The sequence below is a fragment of the Numida meleagris genome, chromosome 6 (assembly GCF_002078875.1).
Source record: "Numida meleagris isolate 19003 breed g44 Domestic line chromosome 6, NumMel1.0, whole genome shotgun sequence".
Classification (NCBI taxonomy): Eukaryota; Metazoa; Chordata; class Aves; order Galliformes; family Numididae; genus Numida; species Numida meleagris.
Window position 1 is genome coordinate 15,131,479 of NC_034414.1, and position 26,960 is coordinate 15,158,438.

The 26,960-nt window shown below is 37.6% G+C and overlaps 1 protein-coding gene across 1 annotated transcript in view; it reads right to left on the reverse strand.

Annotated features, from left to right (window-relative positions):
• Positions 1-26,960, reverse strand: part of MUC2 (mucin 2, oligomeric mucus/gel-forming) — an 89,750-nt gene that overhangs the window by 22,943 nt on the left and 39,847 nt on the right. Inside the window, exons 4-34 of the mRNA XM_021402134.1 lie at positions 25,567-25,681; positions 24,785-24,875; positions 24,254-24,363; positions 23,797-24,013; positions 23,211-23,336; positions 22,567-22,684; positions 22,114-22,252; positions 21,344-21,454; positions 20,200-20,269; positions 18,728-18,862; positions 18,035-18,199; positions 17,335-17,429; positions 16,505-16,631; positions 15,821-16,076; positions 14,928-14,980; positions 14,547-14,656; positions 13,913-14,064; positions 13,336-13,474; positions 12,681-12,791; positions 12,187-12,366; positions 10,961-11,200; positions 9,683-9,839; positions 8,494-8,622; positions 6,466-6,613; positions 5,518-5,561; positions 4,748-4,945; positions 4,377-4,403; positions 3,528-4,022; positions 2,474-2,665; positions 799-1,401; positions 7-212 (exon numbers count right to left, since the gene is read on the reverse strand). Coding sequence (XP_021257809.1) covers positions 7-212; positions 799-1,401; positions 2,474-2,665; positions 3,528-4,022; positions 4,377-4,403; positions 4,748-4,945; positions 5,518-5,561; positions 6,466-6,613; positions 8,494-8,622; positions 9,683-9,839; positions 10,961-11,200; positions 12,187-12,366; positions 12,681-12,791; positions 13,336-13,474; positions 13,913-14,064; positions 14,547-14,656; positions 14,928-14,980; positions 15,821-16,076; positions 16,505-16,631; positions 17,335-17,429; positions 18,035-18,199; positions 18,728-18,862; positions 20,200-20,269; positions 21,344-21,454; positions 22,114-22,252; positions 22,567-22,684; positions 23,211-23,336; positions 23,797-24,013; positions 24,254-24,363; positions 24,785-24,875; positions 25,567-25,681 — 5,059 coding nt within the window. The remainder of the gene's footprint in view (positions 1-6; positions 213-798; positions 1,402-2,473; positions 2,666-3,527; positions 4,023-4,376; positions 4,404-4,747; positions 4,946-5,517; positions 5,562-6,465; positions 6,614-8,493; positions 8,623-9,682; positions 9,840-10,960; positions 11,201-12,186; positions 12,367-12,680; positions 12,792-13,335; positions 13,475-13,912; positions 14,065-14,546; positions 14,657-14,927; positions 14,981-15,820; positions 16,077-16,504; positions 16,632-17,334; positions 17,430-18,034; positions 18,200-18,727; positions 18,863-20,199; positions 20,270-21,343; positions 21,455-22,113; positions 22,253-22,566; positions 22,685-23,210; positions 23,337-23,796; positions 24,014-24,253; positions 24,364-24,784; positions 24,876-25,566; positions 25,682-26,960) is intronic.

Sequence of the window (26,960 nt, forward strand, 5' to 3'; positions counted from 1 at the left end):
TTCCACTTTCTGCCCTAAATCTTCTATAGGCACGTCTGGAAATTTCTCTGCTCTGCATGAAATGTTCTCAACCTTTGTACAGTTCCATGAAGGGAGCTTATTCTGAATAGTTTCAAAGGTCTCATCATCACCATTCTCTGGGCCATAATGTGGGTAACTCACATCGATCCAGTCAGTCCAGATGCAGTCCTCCGGAGGGAACGTGCATTGTACTGTAGATGGACATCAGTAAAAGTAAATAATTAGGAACTACAGATTCACTAGAAGGAGGTGATAACACATGTGAGGATCACGCAGTTGTTGTTGGTGATAAGTGCCAAGCTTCCATCTGAAGACTATCCCATGAAACCTTCCAGGGAAAGCATGTTTTTCCCAGAAGAAAAATGACATGTCAGGGGCAGAAAAGAACAGAGGGTAAGCAGCAGAAGAGAGGGAAGAAGGTAAGAAAAGCCACGACCCAAAAGAACCTGAAACACAAGTGTCACAAGAATAAGCTACATGCCATATCAAAACAGGCTTCCCACCGAAAATGTCCTCCCCAGCAGAAGGACACCACCTCAAAGCAGCAAAAGCAAGACTTCCTGTAAGACCTAAGCATGTTCTAACAGGTTTGAGGATGAATTACTTTCTGCAGAGCCCTGCAGAGGAAGGGAACGAGAGACTTTCAGCCCAAGACGAATGCATTCTTCTCACGGCAAAACAGAAAGCTTGACAGCAAGCTTGGGGAACATGTTCATTGAACAAAGGTTTAGTGGGTAAGTCTACAAGGAAACACGTAACAGCAGGACCAGGCATTACCTTCCGTGGTTGTGGGAGCAGTGGTTACAGAGGTGGTGGGTGTTGGTGTGGGTGTGGATGGGCTGACAGTGGTCGAGATGGATGAGGGCGGGCCAGTTACACTCGTGGTGCTCCCGGTGCTGCTGCTGGTGGTGCTGGTGAGCATCGTGCCAGAGGTAGTACTGGTGGGAGATATAGTTGGTGTTGGCGTGGGAGCAGTGCTTGACACCGTTGACGTGAAAACTATGGTTGTAGTGGTTGAGTACAACACTGGTGTGCTGATTGTCGTGGTCAATTCTGTAGTTGGTATACACTCCGTTTTGTTTGGTGTGCAGCAGACGTTGATCTCATAGTTATGGCAGTATGAAATATTGCCATTGTTTTCTTGATCCTTATTGTTACAAATAAGCCCTGTGTTGACGTTGCATTCAACTTTCTGCCCTAATTCTTCAAGGGAAATGTTAGGGTAATCTTTTGCTCTGCATGAAATATTCTCAGCTTTCACGCAGACCCAGGAGTTGTTGTTTATTTCAGTAATGCTTTCATAATCTCCGCTGTTCATGTCAGATATATCTGGTTGACTCATATCGATCCAGTCTGTCCAGATGCAGTCACAATTTTTCACTGTGAAACATCAGCAAGAGTAACATTTAGGAACAGTAGGGTCAGAGACAATTGGTGTTAGTTCCAGCACAGTTACTGGTGATTTACTGGGCCTCCAATGCACACAAGCGTGCACCTTGGACTCTGCTACTCACCTACACTAGTCAGCCAACCCTGGCCACAACAAAGCTCATTAGTGTGGTCAGGCCTCTCCTTCTTTGTCCTATGGAGCACACTAGGACAATATCAGGACTCAGGCACTGTTGAGCTATGTGCGTTTCCCCCTCACAAACAGGGCATGTTCTGTTTGCGGCTTCTTGTGTGCTAAAAACTTGCCTAAGGGCAACATATGAGGTAGAGCAGGATCAAGTAGGGACTCTCACAACTCTCACCTGGGCAAATCCAAATTCAGGAAAGAATTACAATCACAAAGCAAGCAGGCACTGGAAGCACACTGCTGCCAAAATCTTGGGTGGCTTCCCAGCAGCATGGGGAAAGCTGGAGAGCAACTCTGGCAGAACCTTGCTACCCAAAGTCTCATTCCACAGCAAGAGGCAAGCTATTGGCTGAAATCTTTCCCCAGATCCTGCCAGGGAAAATCAGCCTTCAGAGAGCCAGAACTGCAGAAGAGTTGCAGAACAGCCCAAGTCAAGGCAAGAGAAGGAATAGAATAAAGCCATGACCTAACAGCACGTGGAATGACATTGCCACAAAAAACAAGCCATGTCACACCACATGTTCTCCTGTGTACATTCTCTCTCTCCAGCTGAAGGACAAAGCCCAAAAAGCAGCAAAAGTAAGACTTTCCATCAGCACAGTATTGGCATAAGGTAGGCAGAGGCACCATAAAAAGATATCTTTGCTCTCAGGATAATCAAGGAATAGGAATTAACGTCCAGAAACATATTGTGCAGTCTCTCACATAAATGGAGAGCTTAGTACCCTAGAGCTCTGGAGATTTTTTTTTTCTTTTTTTAATCTGCATAAACTGCTTTCTTCAGAGTACTACGGTGAAGAAAGTACACATTAAGGTGCCAGTAGACAATTTCTCCCCTATCAAGGCAAGACATGACAACACAGAGCAAATAATTACATGGTAGTGTAGATGGGTGAGGCTGGGTTTGGGTTCCTATTGTTGGTAGGACTGTGGTTGTAACTGTCGGAGTGGATGCGGATGTGCCAGGAACAGTCGGTGTTGTTCCCTGGGTGCTGCTGCTGAAGGGTGTCGTGGTGGCAGTACTGGTTGGAGACTCCGATGGAGTTGGTGTGGGAGCAGTGGTTGATACTGGGAGACATCAACAAGAGGAATAATTATGAACAACAGGGACAGAGACCACAGGTAAAGATGCAAGCATATGTATGAGTGGGACACAACAGGCACTGAGCAGAAGTTAGGAGTTAACTGCTACAGATTTACAGCTGGCTGAGCCCAGGCTTTCTGCAGCAAAGGCCTGTATTATCTGCCTTTCCTTTCTGGTTCCAGAAAGCAGAGTAGGGCCAAATCTAAACACATACATGGTTAAGACGCCCTGTTTTCTACTGAAGAGGGTTGTCACATTGCTTTGCTGGGCTTCTCACTAAATGAAAAATCCCCACCAGTGGATAAGATGGAGGAAAAAAAACCCTGTGGTTCTTCCCATCTCAGCCCTATCACTCATAACACCTTGCTATCTCGGAGAGTAAGAACTGAGAGGGGAAGCTCTGGTCAAGGAATGAAGTATGCACAGCGGTATGTTTTTATCTGAAATTTATGTCACCTCTCTGCAGTGCAATGGTAGCCTGAGAAAGAGGTTCACAGCAAGTGGCACCCTGCAGGGTGAAACCATTCCACAAAGGCTGCCAAGGGAATCCTTTCTTCCTAGATCTATAGCCACAGACAAGCATCAGTACTGACAGAAAGAAAGTGGGATGAAGAAATTCTGCACAGGTCTGCCCAGACAATGCCTAACATGATGATACACCAAATCAAGGCCTACTCTAATTTCACACAACATGTCTTTCTGAGAATGCTCTCTCCAGGAAAGGGACAGAGCTCAAAATCAGCAAAATACGACTTCATGCCTGCTCAATATCTGCTTTAAGTAGCTGACAGTCCGTTATTTATCCTGTGGCAAGATAAGAAAAGAGAATACCGGTCTGCTAACTACCTGTGGAGGCTGAAGTTAGTGGTGTGGTTACTGAAGGTGTGGGCTGGCTTGTGGTGGTTGCAGTGGGTGTCGGTATGGTGGTAATTGTTGTCGACTGCTGGGTTGTAGTAGTGGGCACAGTTGTTCCAGTGGTGACTGAAGATGCAGTTGGTGTTGAACTTGGTGTACTTGTAGTCTCACAAGGAATTTCATGCCATTCACAACAGTTTACCCTGATTTCATAATTATAGCAAAGATGCCAGATACTTGCATCTTGCTCCTCATTTTTACAGATGAGTCCATACGTAACATTACACTCCACTTTCTGGCCAAGTTCCTCTAAGGTTTTATCAGGACTGTCTTTAGCCCTGCATTCAATATCTTCAGGAGCTTTACATATTTTGTTTCCATGTTCAATTCTTATTGCATCATAGGTTTCATAGTCACCACCATCTTCTTCAGGGTTACTAACATCAAACCACTCAGACCAATCACAGATTAATCCCAGGCACGGAGCTGCAAGAAAAGACGTAGGTCCAGTGTCAGAGTTCACAGAAGACATTCTGAAGTTAATTTTGTATTTAGCTCCATTAATGACTAAAATAATGCATTGCAATTTTCCATTTTTGCAAGAGAAAAGAATTCTAAAATTGGTTAAATATGATCGATTTCTTCAACAAGAAGCTTTGTATCAAAATAGAATCACCAATCTGGAGCCTCTAAAGGTCTTCCACTTCTTTATTCTTATCATGTTTTTTTTGCTATTTCAGGTCTTTAAAATATTTTTTTGTTTTAAAAACACTTTTCAGTAATTTGATTTACTCATTCTTTGACATTTTATGGTAACTTGTTTTTATATTTAAAACTTACTTGTAGTTACTGGAGGACTTGTGGTAACTGAAATAGAAAAAAGAAATTACTCCATCATCTGCAAGTTTTAGGAAAACATGTAATGTTAGTTTTAAACATCCTAATTATAACTTTTGCGGTAGCTACTGAGACCCTTCTATTATCTCCGCAGAATACTGAAAAGATGGAATCCTGTACATTTATAGTCACAATTTCTTCATTGAGGGGTAAATCAACTCAAGGCATTAAAATCTTCCTCAGTGCAATGAGATATTATTTGCAAGTATCACTCTAACTTTGTCAACTATGATAAGTCTGTTGTACTTTCTATCTTTGAAGTATTTTCCTTAAATAAAGTTATCATTAGATGAGCATCTCTGTTGAAAACTTACCTATAGTGGTAAGAGTACTTGTACCAGGAGAGGTTGAAATGGTTGAAGGTGAAGTAGTTGATGGACAAGGATAAGTGATTCCAGGAACTAAAGATCCATTTTCTGCACAAACATATGTTGTGCACATGTCGCCCTCCGTTACTGTTGCAACAGTTTCTCCCACATCATAACTTGTTCCATTGATGACACAAGGACATCCTGCAAGAAAGAGTTTAGCATGCATGTTCTCTACTAAGACTATCAGAAGAAGACAAAAGCAAAACAGAAGTAGAAGACAAAGGGAAAAAAAAGACTTGCGGATTTGCTAAGGATACAAATATTTAAACGTATCGTGCATGCTCCTTTGAGAGCTATACTTGGAGCTTAGATCTAGTGTCACACTAATTTATCCTCATATTTAGAGGAATAATAACACAAATCCAACAAAGTCCCGTATACAATGACTGGGAAAAACAGACTTACAAACCAGGTTTAAAAATACTTTGAGAGAAATTGCAACTGCAGTTCACTCTCTGACACTTTTCTATGAAACTACACATTCAGAGAGTGCAAACTCTTGTATTGAAATCCACAAGTTTAGATATGGGACACAGAAAGAAAGAATACAGAGTGTGATTAAAAGACTGAACAAGAAGTACTAGCATCAGGGTTCAACAAAATTGCTGTCAAAATTTCTTCGGCCAGAAAGCCTTTGTAGTGATAGATATAGTGGTTTCACGGTTTCAACCCCACTTTTTTAATTAAAAAAAAAACCTAAAAACATTATTTACCTGGAATTGGTGTACACTCAATGGATCCTGAGGGGCGACAGATACTAAAAGCAAAAGATTTCAAAAATTGAAACATTACAGATGTTTTATGGCTAGAAGAGTCAAGAGCACAGAAGTGTACAATTTTGTCACTTGATCTTCATTCATACTACTGGATATGTTTCTGATCACAACACCTCATACTGCCCATTATTACTTCACTCAAACTAAGTCATCATTTGTATTCCTTAAGTGCAACATCTTAAACTATCATGACCAGTTTCGTATTGCAAGTTGCAATACTGCTGTAATAACAGCTGCTCTTATGAGTAGTTGTATTTTATTTATATATTTGTTTTTGTCTCTGATCACCATGTGGATTCACAGATGTCAGCTCCATCATTAGTATGGTTCTGGGAATGAGCAATTAGGACTCAGTTACCTCCTTCAGGGTTAGTACAGATCATTTCAGACCACTGTGACTTTGAAATCTTTGTCTTAAGTGAGAATACAAGGCAGAGAAGCCCCTCTCTTTCCAAAAGCCATGAGAATCAAAGGATTGCTCTAGAGACGCAACTAGGCTTTCTGTCATTGTATCATTTATGACACTTTCAAGAGTATGTTTAATGATTCTAACAGACCTATCAGAAAAACACAGTCATCTTGAAATACATATTATTATGGGTCTGGAAAACTATACAGGAAAAATTTTGAATCTGTATGTAGTGGAAGTGGCATTTCTTGAGATTAAGTCTCATCTAGAATAAATGCTACTGTCCCTCTGATTTGTATATATAATATAGAATATATTCTATTCTATAAAATATATTTGTATAGATTTTATAGAATATATAAGTTGCATCTCTACTTAATAAAAAACATGCTTGAGGCCCAGTAAAGTAAACGAGGGGCTCAGCATACATAAATTATTTCATGAATGACTTCAAATGTTTTTGCATTTTTACATACCATTTTGTACAGTTTTCTTCTGTTGGTATTTCTCCACCAATGATAACAGGATTACCATTGTGGTAACACCAGCATTCATCTGCAGCCACACATTCATTTGTCTCTTCATTATAAACAGGCTTCTCATGAGGGCATCTGGGGTAGCAACCTGTTGATGGCAAGTAGCACAGAATACAGAGTGAAGAAAAGTATAATGAGTTAACTCAATGATACGATATCTTCTGAAAGTGAATGATTCTCACTGAATCAGGCATAGTTAAAGAGATCAAAAATTCCCAGTTGAAATCAATCCTTGGACAGTTAGCCACTTCAAAAGACTTAAGCAATCCTCATTGATAATACTGAGAGAACTAAATAAGATTTTCTTCACAGTGTATGATATGATGTTATTTTTGCCTTAGGAGAAAAACGGTGTTGATAATACAATGATGTTTTAGTTGTTGCTGAGCAATGCTGTACAGAGCCAAGGATGTTTATGCTTCTTGTACTGTCCTGCCAGTGAAGTGGCAGGGATGCACAAGAAGCTGGGAGGGAAGAACACCAGGACAGATGACCTGGACTGACCAAGGGGATATTCCATACCATATAAGATCATGTGAAGCTATAAAACTGAAGGGATTTGGCCAGGGCAGGGCTGCCACGGCTCAGGGACTGGCTGGGGTGGTGAGAAATTGCACTGTTTTGTAAATACACACACTGCACTCATTTTGTAAATACACACACACACACACACACACACACAATCATTACTACTATTTCTCTCTTCCTTTTCTGTCTCAGTAAAGGGCTTTAATCTCAACCTACAAGTTCTACTTTTTTTTTTCCCCCAATTCTCTCTTCCATGCCACTGGGAAGAGTGCAGTGAATGAACAACTGTGTGGTGCTGAGCTGCCTGCCAGGTTAAATCAGAACACAAACATACTGATTTTTCTACAGATATTAAAATGCGATCACTAGATCAATAATCCCTTTGTGAAAAATATGGAAATGCATTCAATAACGAACAAGTTTTCACTACATTTATTGGAATACTAGAACTTATTTATGTGTCATCAATAGACCAGGTGTCTCTACCACAAGCAGAAAATTTATCTGCATTTTTCCATACCCTCAACCAGTGACAAAAACTCAATCTGCAAGTTGTAATTATCTGTCAGTCCTCACTACATTTCTCATGCAAATACACTTCTAAAAATTATGCCCTGCTTCCAAACAAACTCTAATAAAATTTGAATCACAATTACACAAAGCCTTCCTTCCACTATCACTTCACACTGCACGACTGTACAAAAAATGTTCTAACAACAGTAAGCTTACCCTATATTTCCAATGAATATAAAATAATTATTATTTAGAAAGGTAATTGGATGGAAAGACAATTAGATATATGATGATCTGCCTTCCAACTCTTTCCAAGCCTTTTTAATAATCTAAGACAACCCATCTCAAACTATTGGGCCAACTTTCTTTTTATATTTTTATTTTGTTTCCTTCTTTTTAATGTATTTACCATCAGTTCAAGGATTAAAATCATAAAGCCAAACTTCCGGGAAGGACAAAAATATGCCTGTTTTCTCCAACTTTATCATTTAGTAAAACAGAAGATACTTGTAATCTCAGTCATATTCTTGGACCCTGAAGTTCCCCTTTTCCAGCTATAAGCATATAAATAAAGTTAAGATTTAAAAAAAACAACCACCAGTAATTTGTTTCTTTATCATGTAAAAGGTTTTCCAATTCTTGAAAAGCTCTTAGATACGGTTAAAAATGGTGTAATAATCCTATGTTTCAGGATATTATCCAAGCAGAGACTTAGTTTTGGGGCTGTTAGCAATGTAACTATCATCCACTCATCTAAATAAATAACAAATTAAATTATATGAAAATTTATTTTATGACCGGAGACACAAATTCAAGAAAACAGAATTAAGAATATCTTGTCAAGCTAAATGACTAATCCACAGTTATTAAATATACTTTGACAAAGTTTTATGAAATAGAAGACTGAAATGGCAAGGAATTTATTACCTTCTAGGTATGGAACTGAAAAGTTGGTGCTGACATTATAAATCATTCTGCAAGTCATGACATTGCTGCCACAAGGCTCGTAGTGCCATTCACACTCGTTACGAGGGTTATAGTAGTCACAAAATATTGCTGATGAGAAAAAAGTAAAGTTGATTAAAAATACAGTTGTTACAATGAAGCTCAGGCCCGGTTGTTTAAACATAAAAGCTAAACTAATCTACAAGTTAAGCTTGCAAAATTATCTTGAGGTACAGGACTTGGACTTTCTTCTATTACACATAAACATAGACTATGTCAAAATTTGAGATCAAAATTGGGGATTTTGATATTAAACATCTAAGCTGCAGGAGGAAAATGTTTGATTAAAACCACACACAAAAAAGCAAGAATTAGTGTTTATTTAAATTTAAAATGAAGGGCTAATTTCTGTGAGTATTTTTCCCCTATCTACTAGCAAATTTGTAAAATCTCTTGCAGTGTATTTATTCAAAGTAGCTCTACCTTGCTGTACGACATGGGCTGAGTCACCTCCAGCAGGTCAAGAACAAGCAAATGAGATATTATGGGTACAACATTAACAGAATTCAGCTTAGCTGACTATGGACAGAGGAAGGAACTTTTCTATATCACCAGCTTCTTACATTGGAAAACCTGAACTAGCCTTAATTTTGAATCAGAATAAATTTTTACAACTAAATTGTTATTTCTGGAATTTAGAATCTGAAAATTTCATTTTGAACACTATTTAGGGGGAGGGAAAATATAATTTTAATATTGTTTTACATTATTTTATGACTTCTAGTATGAGCACTGTTAATGGACACTGCTTAATACACTCAATACACAGGAGTACTTCTATCTACTTTTAAAAAAATCCAATTCTGAATAATTTGTCAAAATAAAAGAGAAGAAAGGTAACAGGAGCTGCAGTGCACCAATTATCAAGAAAAACAAAAGGACCACTTAACACCTAGCCTTAAAACTCCTAACACTATCATCACTCCCCAAAAATTTAGGCTGAATAAAAAAATCATCGCCGTAAAAAATTTACTAGTTCTGGTTGTTCCTTGAAATGCTGTGAAAATAAGTCACGTCGCACAGCAAGCACAGCCCTGCAGTATTCATAATTTATTTAATAAGGTCCCTGACAGCAGACAGAAACATACAGTTGTGCTTAGCTGTTACTCACGGCATATATCAGGACTTCTCCAGAAAACACAGGCCTGAGCCTTGGTACATTCTTGTGCATATGCAGCAACAGCAGAACAGAAGCAATCGCAATCTCCACCACTGTCACAAGAGCAGGCATCATGAACACAAGCATCATAGAAAGGAGATGGGTTCACCTATTGGAAAAAGAAAAGATGCCCCAGTTCATCTCCAAACTAATAAAGCCTGAGATGCTTCATGAGACAATGGGAACTGAGCTGGGCAGGAATGAGAACGTTTCTAAGAACTACTGAACAGTATAGGCTAGAAATTGCTTCATGTATTTAGTATAAAGTAGTATAACACCTTCATAAAGCGACTTTTTTAAAAAGTCTTTTTTAAATACCCGCATCTTCTAACAGAGTTCCATTCTACTGCTCTGAATACCAAGTTGGATGAATGCAAGTCTTTGTCTTCCAGCAAGTCAATTCTTTGTCTTCCAGCAAGTTTTGCTAGCCACCAGTCTCAGAAAGGCTGTGCTTCATAGTGAATACAAAGGAAATAATTTTGTGCTTGCCAGTTTTTTGGAGTTCATCCAGTCACGCATTAGGAAAACATTTCAACATTTTTGCGTGGGACTGGAGAAGGAGAAATTTGGATTGGATTTTATCTCCTGAAGAAATCAATATAGAAACACAAGTTAATGAAAAATTTATTTCTTTGTGACTCTTCCACCATGAAATAAAAAAAATTGTTAATATTGGTATACTTCCAGAAAGAAAAAAAATAGAGAGGTGCTATGACAGTTTAGGCCACAGTACTAACAGTTAAGCTTGCCTAAACTGCACAGTCAGTGATTTCCAAGTAAATCACTTCTGAGGTTTGAATATTAACAGGAGCAGCAGTCTCTTCAGCAGTCACATTTTGAGTATAGCATGTGGTTCTGCCAGAAGATGGGTCTGATGATTGCAAGCCCTCTCAAAATTTATAGCTGTGACATTTTCTCTACAAGAGATGGTACAACTGCAGCACAGATACCTATTCAAGCTAGATTTATGAAGCTAACCTGCAAAAATCTGGTGATAAATATGAGCTCTCACAGTTGAGGCTGGCACCTCTGATGACAAATTTGTAACAGTTGTAACTCAAACTACTCTGTCACAGCTAGCTGAAATGTGCTGACACCTCTAGTTATACCGAAGACTTAGCTGAAGGTCGGTCTACTTAACTATTTCTTCATTCTTTTCTGATAATCTTGTTATTCCTGCAGTAACAGAAATGCACTGTGCTATCCCATCGCTTACTGCCATCTACAAACCTTAGAATGACAAATTTTAAAGATTTCACTCAGGATAAGGCTGCATTCTTTCTCTGCCCAGGACTTGCGATGTGGTTTCAGATCACAGGGCTTAATCTCTTCTGTGACATCAGGGCACACAGATGACTGTTTCCAGGAATTGCCAAACGCCAAAGCACTTGTCTCTTGCAGCCCACTCCTGCTTGTAAAGTCATTGCTGGACTTGTCATCAAAGTTGCCACACAGACCACACACTTTCCCCTGTAAAAGGAAATGAAAATATCCATGGTTATTAAATATATCGTGGAAGTGAGAAACAGACTCTCATGAAGTTAGAATAAAACATTCACATGAATAAGTACAACAGACTCTCCGTGTAAATGATACATTTTCATCTTGCAAATCATTTATACAGAAATTAAACTTTCATTTGACTGTGTACTCAGCAAACTACTCAGCTGCCATGTTTCCCTTCTTTGAAACCAATTATATCTACTGTATTTCTATGTCTCCGTGTCTCTTCATTCCACTCATAACACTGAAGAGTGGCTAAGCTTCTTTCAGCTGAGAAGAATGAATTTATTCTCCACTATTTAATTTCCATTATTCTCAATTATTATATGAATACTATTAATATAAACCCGAGAGAATTTCATTTTGTAACTAGCATCACTTCTTTATCCGTGAAACAAAAGAGGCGCTAATTTTTCTTGAAGGAAAGAATTTAGCAACCCATCTGCAGTAGTGAATTTTTGGTAGTGCTAATTAAGGCACACCAGCTTTCTGAAGGAATAGTATGATCCTGTTACAAAACCCTGCACCTCCTCATTTAGTGCAATGAACGTAGTACTCCCTAATTCAGCATGCTGATTTTCAGAAATCTGATCCATCTCCAGACATTGCATGGGAAGCCTGGTTTTAACTCAGGGCTCAGATTCCATACAGGTTTCTGAGTGCGTATTCAGTCAATTCAGAACCCCATTAATTACTTTGGATGCCTGGCTCTTAATATTCAAAAACTCAGAATGTCTTAGACACTTAGCTTTAATGCAATCATATGCTATGCATCTTCTGTCACATAAGAAACTCTAGTAGAACCCTGCCAAGGTGTGACAGTAGGAACATCAGCTAATCATCAATGTGCAGAGATATAGGATTAAGCTCACAGTCAGAAAAGAAGACTATCTGTGTTTCCTTATCTCATTCATACTTCTGTTTCAGAAAAAGACAGACAGATTCTAACTTACTTTATAATCAGGAGTCAGTTTGATGAAAACAGTGGTCTTCTTATCCCAGATAAGCATCAAACCATTGCTAGCCTCAATAACAAGGTAGAGACCTACTGTCCTGTTCTGGTAATACACATCATCACCAATATCTCGCTGAATTTCTTTATAATCCTTGTTCTCCAGCTTCAGTTCAGTTTTCTAAATGATAAAAAAAAATGAGAAGAATAATAACACTAACTTTTATGATGAAATAAATTATTACATACTCAGAAGAGTACAACTCAGATTGAAACTAAGAGCTCGAAGTCTGTCGGATGACAGAAAGCAGTGTAGCACCTTTGTTTGAGACAACTTGAAGAGACTTCAGTAGCTGAGAATCTAGAGTTTTACACATTAATTTGATAGAGTCTTTAACCTTTACCTATTATAGCTGTCTTTGTATCTCTGTATATTTGGAGCACCGTTTTCTATGAAATACTTGAATATACACTCACTGAATACTCATTACTCACCCCTATAAACATTTTAATGGCCTTTGAGCAGGTGACTCCAGTAGTTCCACAAGGGACGTTCTCTGTGATGATACTGAATGAGCCGCCAGAATTTTTGTCACCACAATAATCCTGTGGATAAATGAACAAATGAGCACAAAAAATTGAGTAGAACATTTAAACTTTATTTCAATTTAATAATAATAATTACAAACAGCCAAATATCCACAGCATATAAATTTTTACTACCTACATAAATATATTTTTACAGATGCACAAACAGATACACCTACATCTCTGCATGTATATAGTACGCAAAGTCTCATGTATGACAAAATCTGGGAAACAAGCAGTACAACAAATCAAATGAGGAAAGTATCTTTAAATTTTTGTTTTGTAAACTCAGATTTTTTACTTATTTCACATTGCGATGATAAGCTTTAACTCTCACTATAAACTAGTCCTTTTACATACAATTTATGAATACTGTAAAAGAAGAAAACAGTCTCATAACTTGACTATGCTAAATGTACAGAATTTATCTTTGCATACTCTGCAATCATCTCAGGAACGGTGGTGATAGCCAATAAGTAATAATAAAATCAGAAAGGAAAATAGATCTTCAAGGCAATCAGAAAGCACTGTAAGATTCCAGGTCAGTCCTGATAAGCATTACCTGAGTAGCCACATATTCACAACTTCCATCAAAGTCATAGAATTTTCCATCAAAGGTGATGTAATGGCCACTTCCATATATCATGCAAGTCCCATAGCACACATTTTCAGTGCAGCTCCAGATACCCTTCTGGCAGGTACTAGAAGAGAGTGGAAGAGTTGACTTTTCAGATCTCATCAACAGTGTGCTGTTTAGAAAACTGCGGAACATACCTAATACACGATAATGTGCACAATATCCATTTTGGTTTTAATTGGGGTCTTACGTAACAAATTCAATAGTTCAGCCTATTTTAAGTTTATCACATGACTTTTAGCTCTAGCCCAGTACATATTTTAGATCGGTTAGTGATTATGTCTAAAAAATGAATATGTTTTCCTAATAAGAGGTGCCTACTGAAAGCAGAAGTTGCTAGTTACCCTCATGTTTTCAGTACAAACTGTCCTTCCTCAAACAGGAAAAAATATGCCTGAAAATAAAGACTTTGTACTTGCAGCTATCATAGTCACTGTATTACTATTAATTTACTACATGGAATATATTCTAGCAGAGAATACAAAAAAAAACACCAACATACCAGGTGTTGCAGTCCACTGTTATGCTCTGTCCATGGTTATACCAGTCGCTGTTATGAATACATGGGCAGTCCTCTTCCTCTACACAGCCCCCTCTACCATCATCAAACAAACCTTCAGGACACACGCAGCCTGAGACACACTCACCCTGATACTAAGGAATATAAAGAATAATTGGTACATTAGGAAAAGGCACTAAACTTTTCTTTCACTTCTTCACTTCATTTTGGTACAAACAACGTTTATAACCAAACAGTCCCATGACAAATTGTTTTATAAGGCTTTTCTTTTTAGGTTCTTAAGGTATTTTCTTCTTCGTTTGTGAATTTGAATTGTATTTCACTTGGGTGGTACATGTACTGAACTCCCACATAAACATAATGAAGAACATAATGAAAACAAAAAAGAAGGTAAACAAGAGTGGAATTGCAGTGATACTGGTAGCACATTGAAATTATTGGGAAAAAAAAGATTAAAAGAAAGAGATATGAAAATTGTTAGTTACAATTGCTTTTTCTGAAATGCTGTTGTGCTGTGTCATTAATAAAGATAAAATTAATAATTAATAAATAGAATTATTAGAATTAACAGAATTATTAATAAAATAAAGAAAATTGAGAATAACTGAATACATACAAGATCAATTTGAGAAGTACCACAGCGAAGTTGCACAGGTGTCCGTGAAGTCCAGTCTGGGGATGCATTGCAGTCAAAGTAGGTTTTGTTTGAAGTACATTCTGTTATACCTGAAATGCGTATTGTTGATTTAGGTGAATCAAGAAAAGCCAAAACAAATGTGAAGGGTAGTAGTCACTGGGACACAAACCCTAAGGAATGCCTATCCTTGTGAAGACAGAACAAAGTGAAAACGCACAACTGTTCCACAGAAAGAGAAAAAAAATGAACACGCAAAACAAATAAATAGAGAATTCAAGAGGGAAGTGCAATCTGGGGTTTGAGGGGCTTGAGTTGTTTGTTTTTTTCTTTTTTCTCTTTATTGTACAGAACATCACTTACTTTTCATTCTCATTGTCACTGAAGTACATTGGACCTTTGCATTTCGGCAAACACTAGGAAAGAAGTGAGGTAAGACAGAAATTCAAAAAAATGTAAGCTCAGTATCTTCAATTTAAATCTAAGGATTAGACATCCTGCATAACTGATGAAATTTCAAGGTGAACTCTATTGAAGTGCACTCATGAACACTCACTTGGAGAAAGGGTGTGGAGAGATTTTAGTCATAATGCATAAAGGTTATATTTTAAGGAAAGAACACTATTCTATTAATCAGTGCTTTGCAGTGACTCAGTAAACAGATAATAATTTAAATCAAAGCCTCAATTTGGCTACACAATAAATTTTCATGCCTGTTCAATTCATATGCTGCAGATCTGTTGTCTTGTATGCTTCTTACCCTCCTTGGGAGACAAGGAAGTATTTAACATTTTGCATTTATGATTAATTCAGTAAACAGTTGTCAGAGGGCTCATGACTGAAAATACTAGGCTTGGGAAAGCTGCTCTCAAGTGATACAGTAAATACCTATTAAGGGGACCTCCCTGCAGTGGAAAACAAGCAATTGGTCTCTGACAGAAAGGCAAACAATAAAACATAAAAGCTAGCCTTTTATCTTCCTTTTCCCCTTTGCTCAAAAATGACCGATTGACAGTACAGCCTCAGGTTCACATTTAATTGTGAAAGCCAGTAATAACAACTCAAAACAAAAATGTACTTCTCACTTATTAATAAATTACATTGCAACAAGAAGATATTTTGCTCAACATGAAGATAGCGTGAATCATATTACAAGTGTTCATTAAAGCATCACGAATAGCCAAATGGCTTATACTTAAAAAGTAACTTATAAAGGGCTTTTATCTCAACAAACAGGAAGATGCAATAAAACATACCAACGTTCTCCATCTTTTGTAACATATTCCCCAGGTTCCAGGTATGACCCCTTGTAATAGCATGGGCACTTGGAGATGGGCACACATGTATCCTGGTTATCCAAGTATGTATTATCTGGGCAGCCACAGCCATCCACAGGAGCAAAGTCTTGCAAGCAGTACTTCTCACCATCAGTAATGGAACGACAGGTTTGCTGGCACATTGTGAGATTGTAATGGAAGATTTGATTTCCTGGGCAGGCAGACACTTCATCAGCTGAAGAAGAAAAAAGCAAACTCATACACAAGGACTGCAGGATGAACAGTTTAGCCTTGATGTTTCTATTTCAGTTACTTTGGCTGTGCAGCATGTAATAGTAAAAATATTCCTTTTGATTTTACTAAAGTACAAAAATACCATAACTCATAAGTAGTACTAGTCTAATTTAGTTTATCAGTTGAAGATTTCTTTTTAACTGCTACCAACAGTAGCTACTTTCATACCCACTTATTTCACATATTGACAACCAGAGACAGAGCACATTAAGACAAACAGTAAAAGCATTGTCTATTTTAATTCCATTGGATGTTTCTAAGATACTCCGGATCCCTTAACATCAAGATCACTAAGAACCAAACGCAGAGAAATCCTGTTCATTTCTGGCGGCTAATTGATTTCATAGGAATCACAGTTTCATTACTTACAGCAGACACTTTGCCTCCAGCCACCCAGTATGATCCCTTTGAAAGCACAGGCCCTCGAATAAGAGGACAGGGCAGCACACAAGCATTCCTCATTGTCCTTGCAGAGGCAGGTGTCATATTTACATTGCTGAAAAAGGAATGAAAGGGTCAAAAAACCACAGGAAAAAAACTGGCTATTCCAACTTGGTTGCTATAAAATATCCTGTGCTCTTTCTCTGGTGTCATTTTTATTAATTCCCATGATCAGAGAACTATTGAAGGAATGGATAAAGCCCAGAGACTGGAAGTGTTGCTTCATTTCATTCAAAATAAAAAGCCAGGCCTCTTGAATCTTTATAAAGTAGCCAGCCTCCTAACAACATTTTCCATAAAGGATTTTGATATCATCCTTTCTCAGTTACAACTTAGAAAGGCAGAGATCCACAAAAATTAAAAATTATAATGGCAAACTGTAAACCAGATCTATGAATATCTTCAGAAAACTTGAGCTCACATTGGGTTCTAAGAATGTTGCAAATACAGGAATTTCTTTTTTGCTCAGGTAAACATCACTTGCACTTCTGTGTATACCTGTATCTGTTGAATCTTCTTTCCAGTTTAAAAAAAAAAAAAAAGAAGAATATACTTTTTCTAAAGAAGCACTCCATTAGAATCTCATTACAGGAGATACTTCGGATATACGCTATTTTGCTTGACTAACCACTGTAAAAACTTCACCAGTTTTTATGGTCACACTATTCAGTAATGTCTCTTATATTTGAACAATGATAAATGTCTACATCATCCATCTGAAATAAAGCAGTACTAAGAAGAGTGCAAAATTACAATACCTTATAGTATTCTGCAGGATCAACGACTGAGTGACATCTTGCAAAAGGGCCCTCTGTGTTTTTCAGCAAAGAACACCAATGCTCAGCATAATTTTCTGCAAAGAGAAAAAAAATCGTATTACGTAATTATATTAATTACATTCACTTATCTTCCTTGTGCCATGTCTAGTTATGTTGTTACATCAATAAATGCAATGTAACAATACGGATGAGAGAACTGCCAACTCTGGGGAGTGGAGAAACTACATGTAGTCACTGTAGATGTACTTCCACTCTATGACTCAGATATCTAGCATTAGACACAATCATAAAATCAGAAATTGTATTTTACTGCTGCAAATTGCCTACATAGAATTGTGACAGCCCTTTTCATTTGGAGACCATCATTGTTAAGCTAAATATAAGAAGAAATAATACTACAATATACAACCTGCCTTTGCAGATAGAAAGAAAAAATAATAATGACCTTGTTTCCCCGTGTTCCAGCTCAGAATTCCACTCCAACCACAACTTAAACTTTCACTCCAATTTGATGTGAAATTAGTGGTAGTATTTATACACACTTAAATAAATGAATTACTAGTTTGACAGTCCTCTGAAGTCCACCAATGTCACAATGCAACTCTTCCATGCCAGCTGCAGTAATATACAGCAGCTCTTCCTGACAAGAGCCAACCCTTTGTCTTATTAGTGTGCTTACCACTTTCAATGCTGAGACTGCAGGGGTCTTCCAGCTTTTCTACTTGGTCTGCACAGGTGGACTGAGCTTTCCACGTGTTAGCAAAGGCAGATCCTGTAGCTTCTACCAACCCATTGGTTGTTTTAAAGTCATCACCTTCCATTCCATTAAAATTTCCACAAAGACCTATTAAAAAAGTAAACATTTTCCCTATTACTCATTCTCATTCTGCAAGGCAAAGAGACAACTGATCATAAACAGTGCAGACAGAAGCTAATATAGTTGACGCTTCAACCTCAACATTAATGCTTTCTGTAAGTACTGAAGGTTTAGGAGACCAATTTTAAATCTTAAGTCTTCAAGACAAATAGCCTTCATGATCGTATCTTTGCCTCAAGAGATCATCCTCTTAATCTAATTTAAGGAAGAAATTCTTCACCATAAGAGTCGTAAGGCTCTGAATTAGGTTGCTCAGAAAAGCTATGAATTTCCCAGCCCTAGAAGTGGTTAAGGCCAGGTTGGTTCGGGCTTTGGGCAATGTAATCTAGGGGAAGGCGTCCCTGCCATGGCAGGAGGGTGAAACTAGATGAACTTTAAGGTCCTTTCAAACTCGAACCATTATGTAAGTCTATGAATTACCACCTATGTAAAGAATATATGACTTGACAGCTGTGGAAATGCATGGCTTTGCTTCCCATTTTAGCGGGCACTTGCCTTGAAGGTCTTGGACTGACTGATCCGCAGTCACAAAGAGTTGCATGACTGGAGACAACTGAATCTGCAGATGAAGCCCAAAAGAAGTTTGTACAATGAGGTAGTAAGACGACGGCTTGAAAACCGAGAAGCTAGCTGAAAAACAAAACATGAACTGTGCTGTAAACACGCACATAAGGTTGCTGAAATAAACAATTTTTATTAACTTATTAGCTTAAAGATTACAAAAAAGCGTTGGATTTAGATCACAGACTGCCTTTTTCATATTGCTAAATGAAAGTGTTTTCATATGGAAAAAGGATGATAGTGTTTAAATTAATATGATTGCCTCAAAACAAGTTGCAATGACAGACTGTGACTCAGCATAAACATCTCTGAGAAATGGAATGAGGAGATGTTAAATCAAATGCAAATGTGCCTCAGTTTGTTATAAGGTAAGCAAAAATAACAGGATGCTGTGGATTTTCTTATATTTTATATGAGTAGCATAACATAATCCAGTCATTATAGAACAATCGCTAGAACTGACATTTAAAATCAGTATGGTAGAGGAACTGGGTTTCCTAATTAATGATAAATAATTTCCTACAGCAAATTATTATTATTATTATATTCCCTATTTATTAGACGGTCTGTTTTATTGCTCATAACAGTTTAATTTCTCTAAACTTGCATCTAAGATGTTGTAATTGCTTTTACACAAGGGTTCACGACTCTGTCCTTCCATGAATACATACCGTGTCAATGTGCTGTATGAGCATATCTAAAAAGGGGTGATAGATTGTAGAAGCTCTACGCTGCTTTCAGAAATTACTTTAGGACCTTACAGCTGCTGTTTGATAATTACATCCCACCAGAACTTAGGCTTGTGAATTCGGTCATATAAGTCATATTCTGAAAGTATCTATGTCTACTGATTATATAAAGAGATGCAGGTATCCCAAGCTAGCAGGGAAGATAAGAGGATGCTACATAGTACATCTATCTTTCCTGCTTTGGTTAATATAGCACTCACCTTCTTCCACACTTTCTGCCCATGGACCAAAAAAGTCATGGAGAGGAGGTGGGAGCTTGAGCCTTAACATCACCGAGATCCAGAACATCCCCACATCACATACCCAGACTCGGAAAAGTCTAAATACCCCTCTTTTTAGGGAAACTGACTTACTCACTTTAAGCCATAACAATTTCTCTTTCCCAAGTTACATGCCAAAATATATTCAAGTTGTATCAAAAAAAGTGAAGGGACTTCTTTTTCCAACCATCACATGCATACCTAATAAATCTGTCCATTAAATTCTCAGTAGAAGCTATCAAACCACATTTACCTCAAAATCATTCCAAATACATTTAATTCTTGTTTCAACATCTGAACAAATTCCATATGCCTGTCTCCAACTTTTAGCTCTGAAAAAATACAACCTCCTCTGGAGAATCAGCTTCCTGACAACATGTAAGGCCGCGGTCCTTACCTGACACATGAGGCACATTCACTGTCATCTCATTCAGTGACACACTGCCATCTGATCTGAAAACCACTACCTGTATAAAAGGAAACAGGATTGATGAGGTTCCAGATATCAAACAGAAAGAGAAGAACAGAAATTGATAGAAAAACAACTTTTTAAGAGGGGAGAGAGAAAACGTTTTGCATATTTAGACTGTGGCTAGAACTTAAAATCTATGAAAGGAAGAATCTGTCTTAAAATTGAATGTGGCAGTGGGCCTGTATGATAGAAGTAAGGTTCCTATTCAGTGTTTTGATTACATCTGTCTACAACAATATACAGCAAGTAATAAAATGAATTGTCATTTATTAAACACTTTGGTTACACAAGTAGAAGAAAATGTTGGGCCTTCAGGATATATAGCTAATTCTGGTTTTCTATAAAAGCAATGGTAATGGTAAATGTAATTGTTTAGTATGATTCTGTAGTAGTATGAAAGTATATTGTTAAGCTTCCTTATAAAATGCTACTTTGTACACACAGGAACAAAAAATGCTTTTCTGATCTGGTTTGTCTTTTTAATTTTGCTGGTAAGGCCATGGAAGACCTGAAACACGGGAGAAAAAATCATGTTTACGTATGTAAAGTTATGTATAAACATAGTATAGGTATTCCCGTAATCAAACATAATAGTTAAGTAAATATGAAGACTTTACATAAATATGAATCAGAAATGCGGAAAAGCACATGCGGAAGATTTCCCATCACTTTCATTTACATTATTAGTGAATGAAATACAAATATTCAAGAAGGCCAGATGGTATGAAGATTCAAAGTTTGGATGTCTTCTGAAAAAGACTCAATTAGATCTATGAAATCAATCTGAAGAAAAGTAAAATACCATGAGGGGAGGAAGGATGGTACTCTTTTTCTCACTAGCCTGGAAGACGGTGAGACATGGCAGAGAGCAAAGAAAGGGGAAAATGTTAGCTTATTTGAATTTCAGCATTTGTTTGTCTGAGTCCTATTTTGAATTCTCGAGGCGAAAGCTTTAGATTTTTTATCAGCCTTTCTGAGATCTGTTATTCACTCTCTTCGGATGACTCTGGAACAGTCTGGGATGTATGCTAATTTTCAGAACACCCAGCAGAACCCAAACAACACTTACATTTTTTTTGTCATCTACTAACAGCACAACAGTCTTCAAACAGGTCTGTCCATCTGTGGAGCCACAAGGAGCCAGCTCTGCCAGGAGGGCATGATTATTATTCACAGCACTCTACAATTGCAGGGAAATAAATGTCCATTAGTCTAATTAAAAATCTCTCATGCAAGATGATTTCCAAAAGAGACTTTCCAAGACTATAGTCATAGGTTAAAATAGCAATTGCTATAGATCTCAGCTATTAAAATCTCAATTTTAGCACTAGTTTCATAAGATGAACTCTATCCAAGAAAAAAAAGGAATGGTACAGTTTCTAGTTCAACAAAATCTTTGGAAAACCTGCACCAGATATTTTAGGGACAAATGAAAGAAATAGCTGCCAAGCTCTTTTCCCTAGCTGACTTTGACACAGACACAGAAATAGCTATAACAGATCTGGCTGAGACATTCTAATTCTGAGAACTGCAGAATCTTTACTGTCTACCTATCCATGCAGTCAGTATGCTTCTTGTTTTTTTTTCTACGTGAAAGACTCCACTGTGAAATGACAGCATATGCAGTCTGCTAAGAGACTAGGTAAGACATCCATTGCAGTAAGTGCCCAACCCTCCCATGAGGCAAAACCAGCCCATCCTAAATTTTCCAGTGAGGCTTTTAACATTTCTGTTTCCCTCATCCCATAAAAGTGGAATAAAGCAACAATTCACAGCTATTACATATGAGTGCATAGACACATTTAATGTGTGAGAGAAAAGCCCTACAGTACACAGTACCTTGGCCAACACATAGTAACAGTCTCCGTGGAAGGTATATTTCTTCCCATCAAAGGTAGTAATATGGGAACCTCCTTGCACTGAACACGTGCCTGGACAGGGTAAATCTTTGCACGTCCATCTGCCTGAATCACAGGTGCTATAAACAAACAATAAATAATCCAGAAATACATGTATATATTGTAGGAACTGAGAGCACTGAAAGCATCTGTACAGCTAGCAAAATGCAAGCTATACCCAAGTGTTCTAAAATTTAAAATTTGACCATTTTCTTAAGATTTCCCTCATCGCATGCTACAGATATGAGAAAATCTTTCAGAAAAGTGGGTGTATAGACATGCAACATAGACTTAAGTTCAGAATGTTTTCAGGAAGTCATCTACAACTAAGTGAAAGATTGAAAAGTTCAGACCCATATACAATTGAAGAAAGCCGGATGACCGTGATCCTTACCATTCTTCACATTCATTGGTAATGGTTTCTCCAGGTGAATACCCCTTTCCATGGAGTCTGCAGTAGCACTGGCTAACAGGTATGCAGCCTTTTTCAGTGACATCATCATACACCGTTCCTGTAAAGCAAAACAGCAACCTATTACAGTTCCTTCTGAAACTGGCAGTTTCCACAGAGGAGAAACACTGAGATTAGGGACACTCAGCTTGACACAGAAAATAGAGGCTGAGGTTACCAAAACTGAAGAAAAGTGTTTCTACTTTTTTGTATCATAAGACACATGGAAAATACTTTAATCCAGCTTTGAAAATCTAGGTCAATCCATTTGCATAATTATACACAAATGAAAAAGTATACAATAACAATCTCAAAAATTTTTATGTTCAAATTTTCAGACGTTCTGGCATACCATGTAGCCTATCACTGTAATCTTTTTTTTCCTAAGATTGACTGTAAGCCTTAGAATTTCACTCAATAAAATTAGTAGCAGTAGTAATTTTTAAGATATTATTTGACTTCATTTAGTATTTTAATTATGACCTCCTTTGCTAGTTCTCCTGGTTTTGTTCTTGTTTCATTTTCTTTTAAAGACAAGTGAAAATAATACAGACATATACATGTACAAGAACGAGAAATACACTTGCCTTCAGGGCAAAAACAACCATCCATGTAGTGTTCCTCGCAAAGGCTGCTGATTTCCAAGTGTGAGCAAGTATCCATGCAGGGTGAGCTGCTTTCTCTATAGACCATGTTGCCAGGACATGTCTTGACTGAAAAAAAATGAGAAAGATATCACATTATTTGAATGTTAAGTCCATCATTCCTCACAAATCACAGATCATATGACCCACTCACTTCAAGTAACTGGTGTCCCAAGCCAGGCTCCATTTTGCAAAGTATTTTTAATATTTGACTGTTTCTGAATTGCTTTCCCTGTTTGTTCGTTTTTTATATTTTCTTCTTTTGTTTATGAATTATCTTACTGACCTACAGCATCAGTTCTCAAGCTTTTTAATAGGAACATAATTTCTACTTGCTGAAAAATACTTCTTAATAACAAAGGTAATAGAAGAAGAAAATGGAAAGAACATGGTATGTTCTTTATTGTACTACTGGTATGTAATTCATGGTATACGCCTATAACCTTGTTAAGGAAGAATTTATTTAAATGCTTAACAGTGCTACACCCATGAGATATTTTTTCTTTATAAAATGTATATAGCTGCTTACAGCAAAAGTCCTCTGTCCTCCATTCACCCGGCCGGCCACCTGCATGTGAACACTGGCGAGAATACTCAGAAATGGTGCTGCAGAGGCAGAAGGAGTCCTCATTTCCTTTACATGCGCACTTGTCCTGCATGCAGGCTTGGATGTACATTTCCAGATTGAGGCGTGACTGACAATCAGCAAATGCAGAGGAGGTCAGCAACTTCTCACATTCATCACGCTGGGAAGGAAGAGTAAAAGTATTTAAGAAACTTGTAAGTACCTGAGCTTCTTGACACTTCCCTTTCTGGTAATAGAAACCATAATCTCCGGATGAGCTACATTTACACAAGAAAAGAAGAAGAAATCATTTGCCCTGGAATGGACAAAGTGTTCCCATCTCTTCACACACTAACATCTCACAGTGCAAGGATGTCTCCATGTGTCCATGAAAGTGAAGGTCACAGTTAGGCTTACTCACATGCTCATTACAGCTTGGGAGAGCCCGAGTTTCATCAGGGTCTTCACACTCATCATTGGGTTTGCTGATCTTCTGTAAATTCCCATATGTAATTGAATTGTAGCTTGCAGCTGTGAGAAAAAATTAACAGGAGGCCTTGCTAAGAACAAAAAATTGACAACAAGGAACATCTGATTCCTGATACTCTATTGATAAAGGAAAACAGTGACTATGATACAATCTCTGTCTGTCAGATGTGGATCTCTGTTCTGAATTATCTCTATTTTAAGTGTACTTAATTTAACCATCAAAACAAGAAAAGAAGGCCAGCAGAGAAGAGAAAAAAGTGATGCATCTGGAATAAAAGCATCTTAGATCAGGAAAGCAGCACTGGCTCATAATGTTCACTTTGGGACCAACACAGAAATATCTGAGGTAAAATGTGCCCTCCTGTGATGCTCCTATACACAATGCTTATGAGCCTGTATTTTGTGACAACTGTGACAAAGCATATATTATACATGTACATAGCACATAGCATATATGACTCACTTCCACTAATAAACTCATTGTAGATTGGAACTCCGTTGTAATCCCCACAAAGACCACATGTCTGGTTACCAAACTTGCTGTCCAGCTCCACCTAGGTAATGGAAAGAAAAAACAAAAAAGAATTAGCTGGAGCACAAAGAACTTCCAAAGCAAGTATGTTTAACTGAAAGGGAAGTTGCTAAATGACGGAAGCGATGGCAAATCCAGAACTCTCCCAGAAGTTGCTACTTCACTGCAAATTAGTTTGTAACAGTTAATAAACACACAATTGGATGCAAAAAATAACACAAAAAGGTTAAAAAAAAAAGTCTGAGGTCTTTTATTTTAATAATGACTATAAACGCCACGGTGATAAAGATGAAAAGGAAAACATTCTGTAAATTTCAGTACTTTTTTTCCCTTTTTTCTTAACTGCTGGGATAAAATTTAAGCCATGCTGGAAATTAGGGAAGTAGATGATGGCAGTGTTCTAAAAGACACATGAAGGAAAATGCAGATCAGATTGTGAGGCTGTTACAGCAAAAGCATTTGCTGTTTCTCAGAAATCTGCTTCTCCCCCTTTCTTTTGAGTAGTAAGATCACCTGCACCACATACTACAAAGTCTATCACATTGCAGAGACAGGAATTTTACCTTTTTAAAATTATGTACTGGAAGTACCAGTTGGATGAGTAAGTCTAACACTCTAGCTCTGTTCAGTCCATGAAATTCTACTTCTATTCAGCCCACAGTGGCCTGTTAAACCCAGGAAGTGCTAATAAAAAAGAAATGGATTTTACATACCATCAGTGCATCTTCCTGATTCCATATCAGAATTAGGCCTAGTTTGGCATAAACCTTGGTATAAACGTCATTGCTCTCAATGAGCAAACCAGAGCTGTAGTAAGGTGTCCTGACACTAGGAAGAAAATCAGACTTTGCATTAGTACAGAAACATAAAGAGCAACATGAATGTCTACTATATGCCAAATACCCTAATGAACAGAGAAAACAGCCTCTATCTCAATTACAGGTCCTATGCCCGTCACTGTTCAAGGGGCATGTGGACAACACCCTTAATAATATACTTTAACTTTAGATGACCCCTGAAGTAGTCAGGCTGTTAGACTAGATTGTGCCTGTTGGTCCCTTCCAAGTAAATTATTTCATTCTGACCCTAGCTGCACAGGATGTCTTGTTTTAATGAAATACACAACCCTCTTTCTCTGATCTTTGACAAGATAACTTACTGCCTTTAAACTGTAAAGCAGCATCAGAGGTAAAAGGTTCCTTGAGAGCACAGATTCTTTTATTAAAAAAAAAAAAAAAAAGAGCCAGATCTCTTTAACTTAATTAAAGCAAAATCCATCATCTTTTTGGTATTAATAGAGGATATTCAAATGTTCATTAATCATTTACTTTAACCAAAGAAGTAACAGCCTAAATCAAAGCTTTCTATATCAAAAACTCTGACAACCATTTCAGACAGAATGAATGTTTCTTTAAAAAGATCTTCCTCTTCAAGAGAGAATTCAAAAAGCACAGGCAGACAGGAGAACTGCTAACAAAAGAGGTAGAAAAATGTGAACAGAAAGGAGCAGGTTAAGAGGAATTCAGTAGTTTGTTTCACTAGTTAGCCCAGTAGTTTTCAGTTGGCAGGACCAAGCTTATTAATGGTGACAGTAAGGCATGTTAACATGACAGAACATATTTTGCAGAAGGCTGAGTATAGATGCTTTTGTTTGATAAGGAATCAATTTATGAGACATCTTTCCTATATCTGTATGTCTACTCTACAGTACACTATGTCACAAGTCTCACCACTGAAATCCATTCAGCAATAAAGGCACTGTGGCAAGCAGCCTTAACCTATAAAATCTAAAGAGCTGGAGTCTGTTCAAACAAAAATAGTGTACACTGGAATCCAGACAAAATAACCAGTAAATTTTCTACCCATTTGCCAGCATAATTACTGTCTACCAGGATTCATATATCTGTGCACATCTCTACATAACTAGTGTTGAGACTGAGAGAATTTTAGCACCCTATTACCAATTACTGGGATACTTCCAGCTGTTTACCTCAGGTATTTTTCACATGGCCAAATGATTTAGGCACATAAATACTAGGCAGAAACTCAGAGGCTATTATTTCTATTGTTGGCTGCATTGTCCATCTTTCACAATGACGCCTTAATA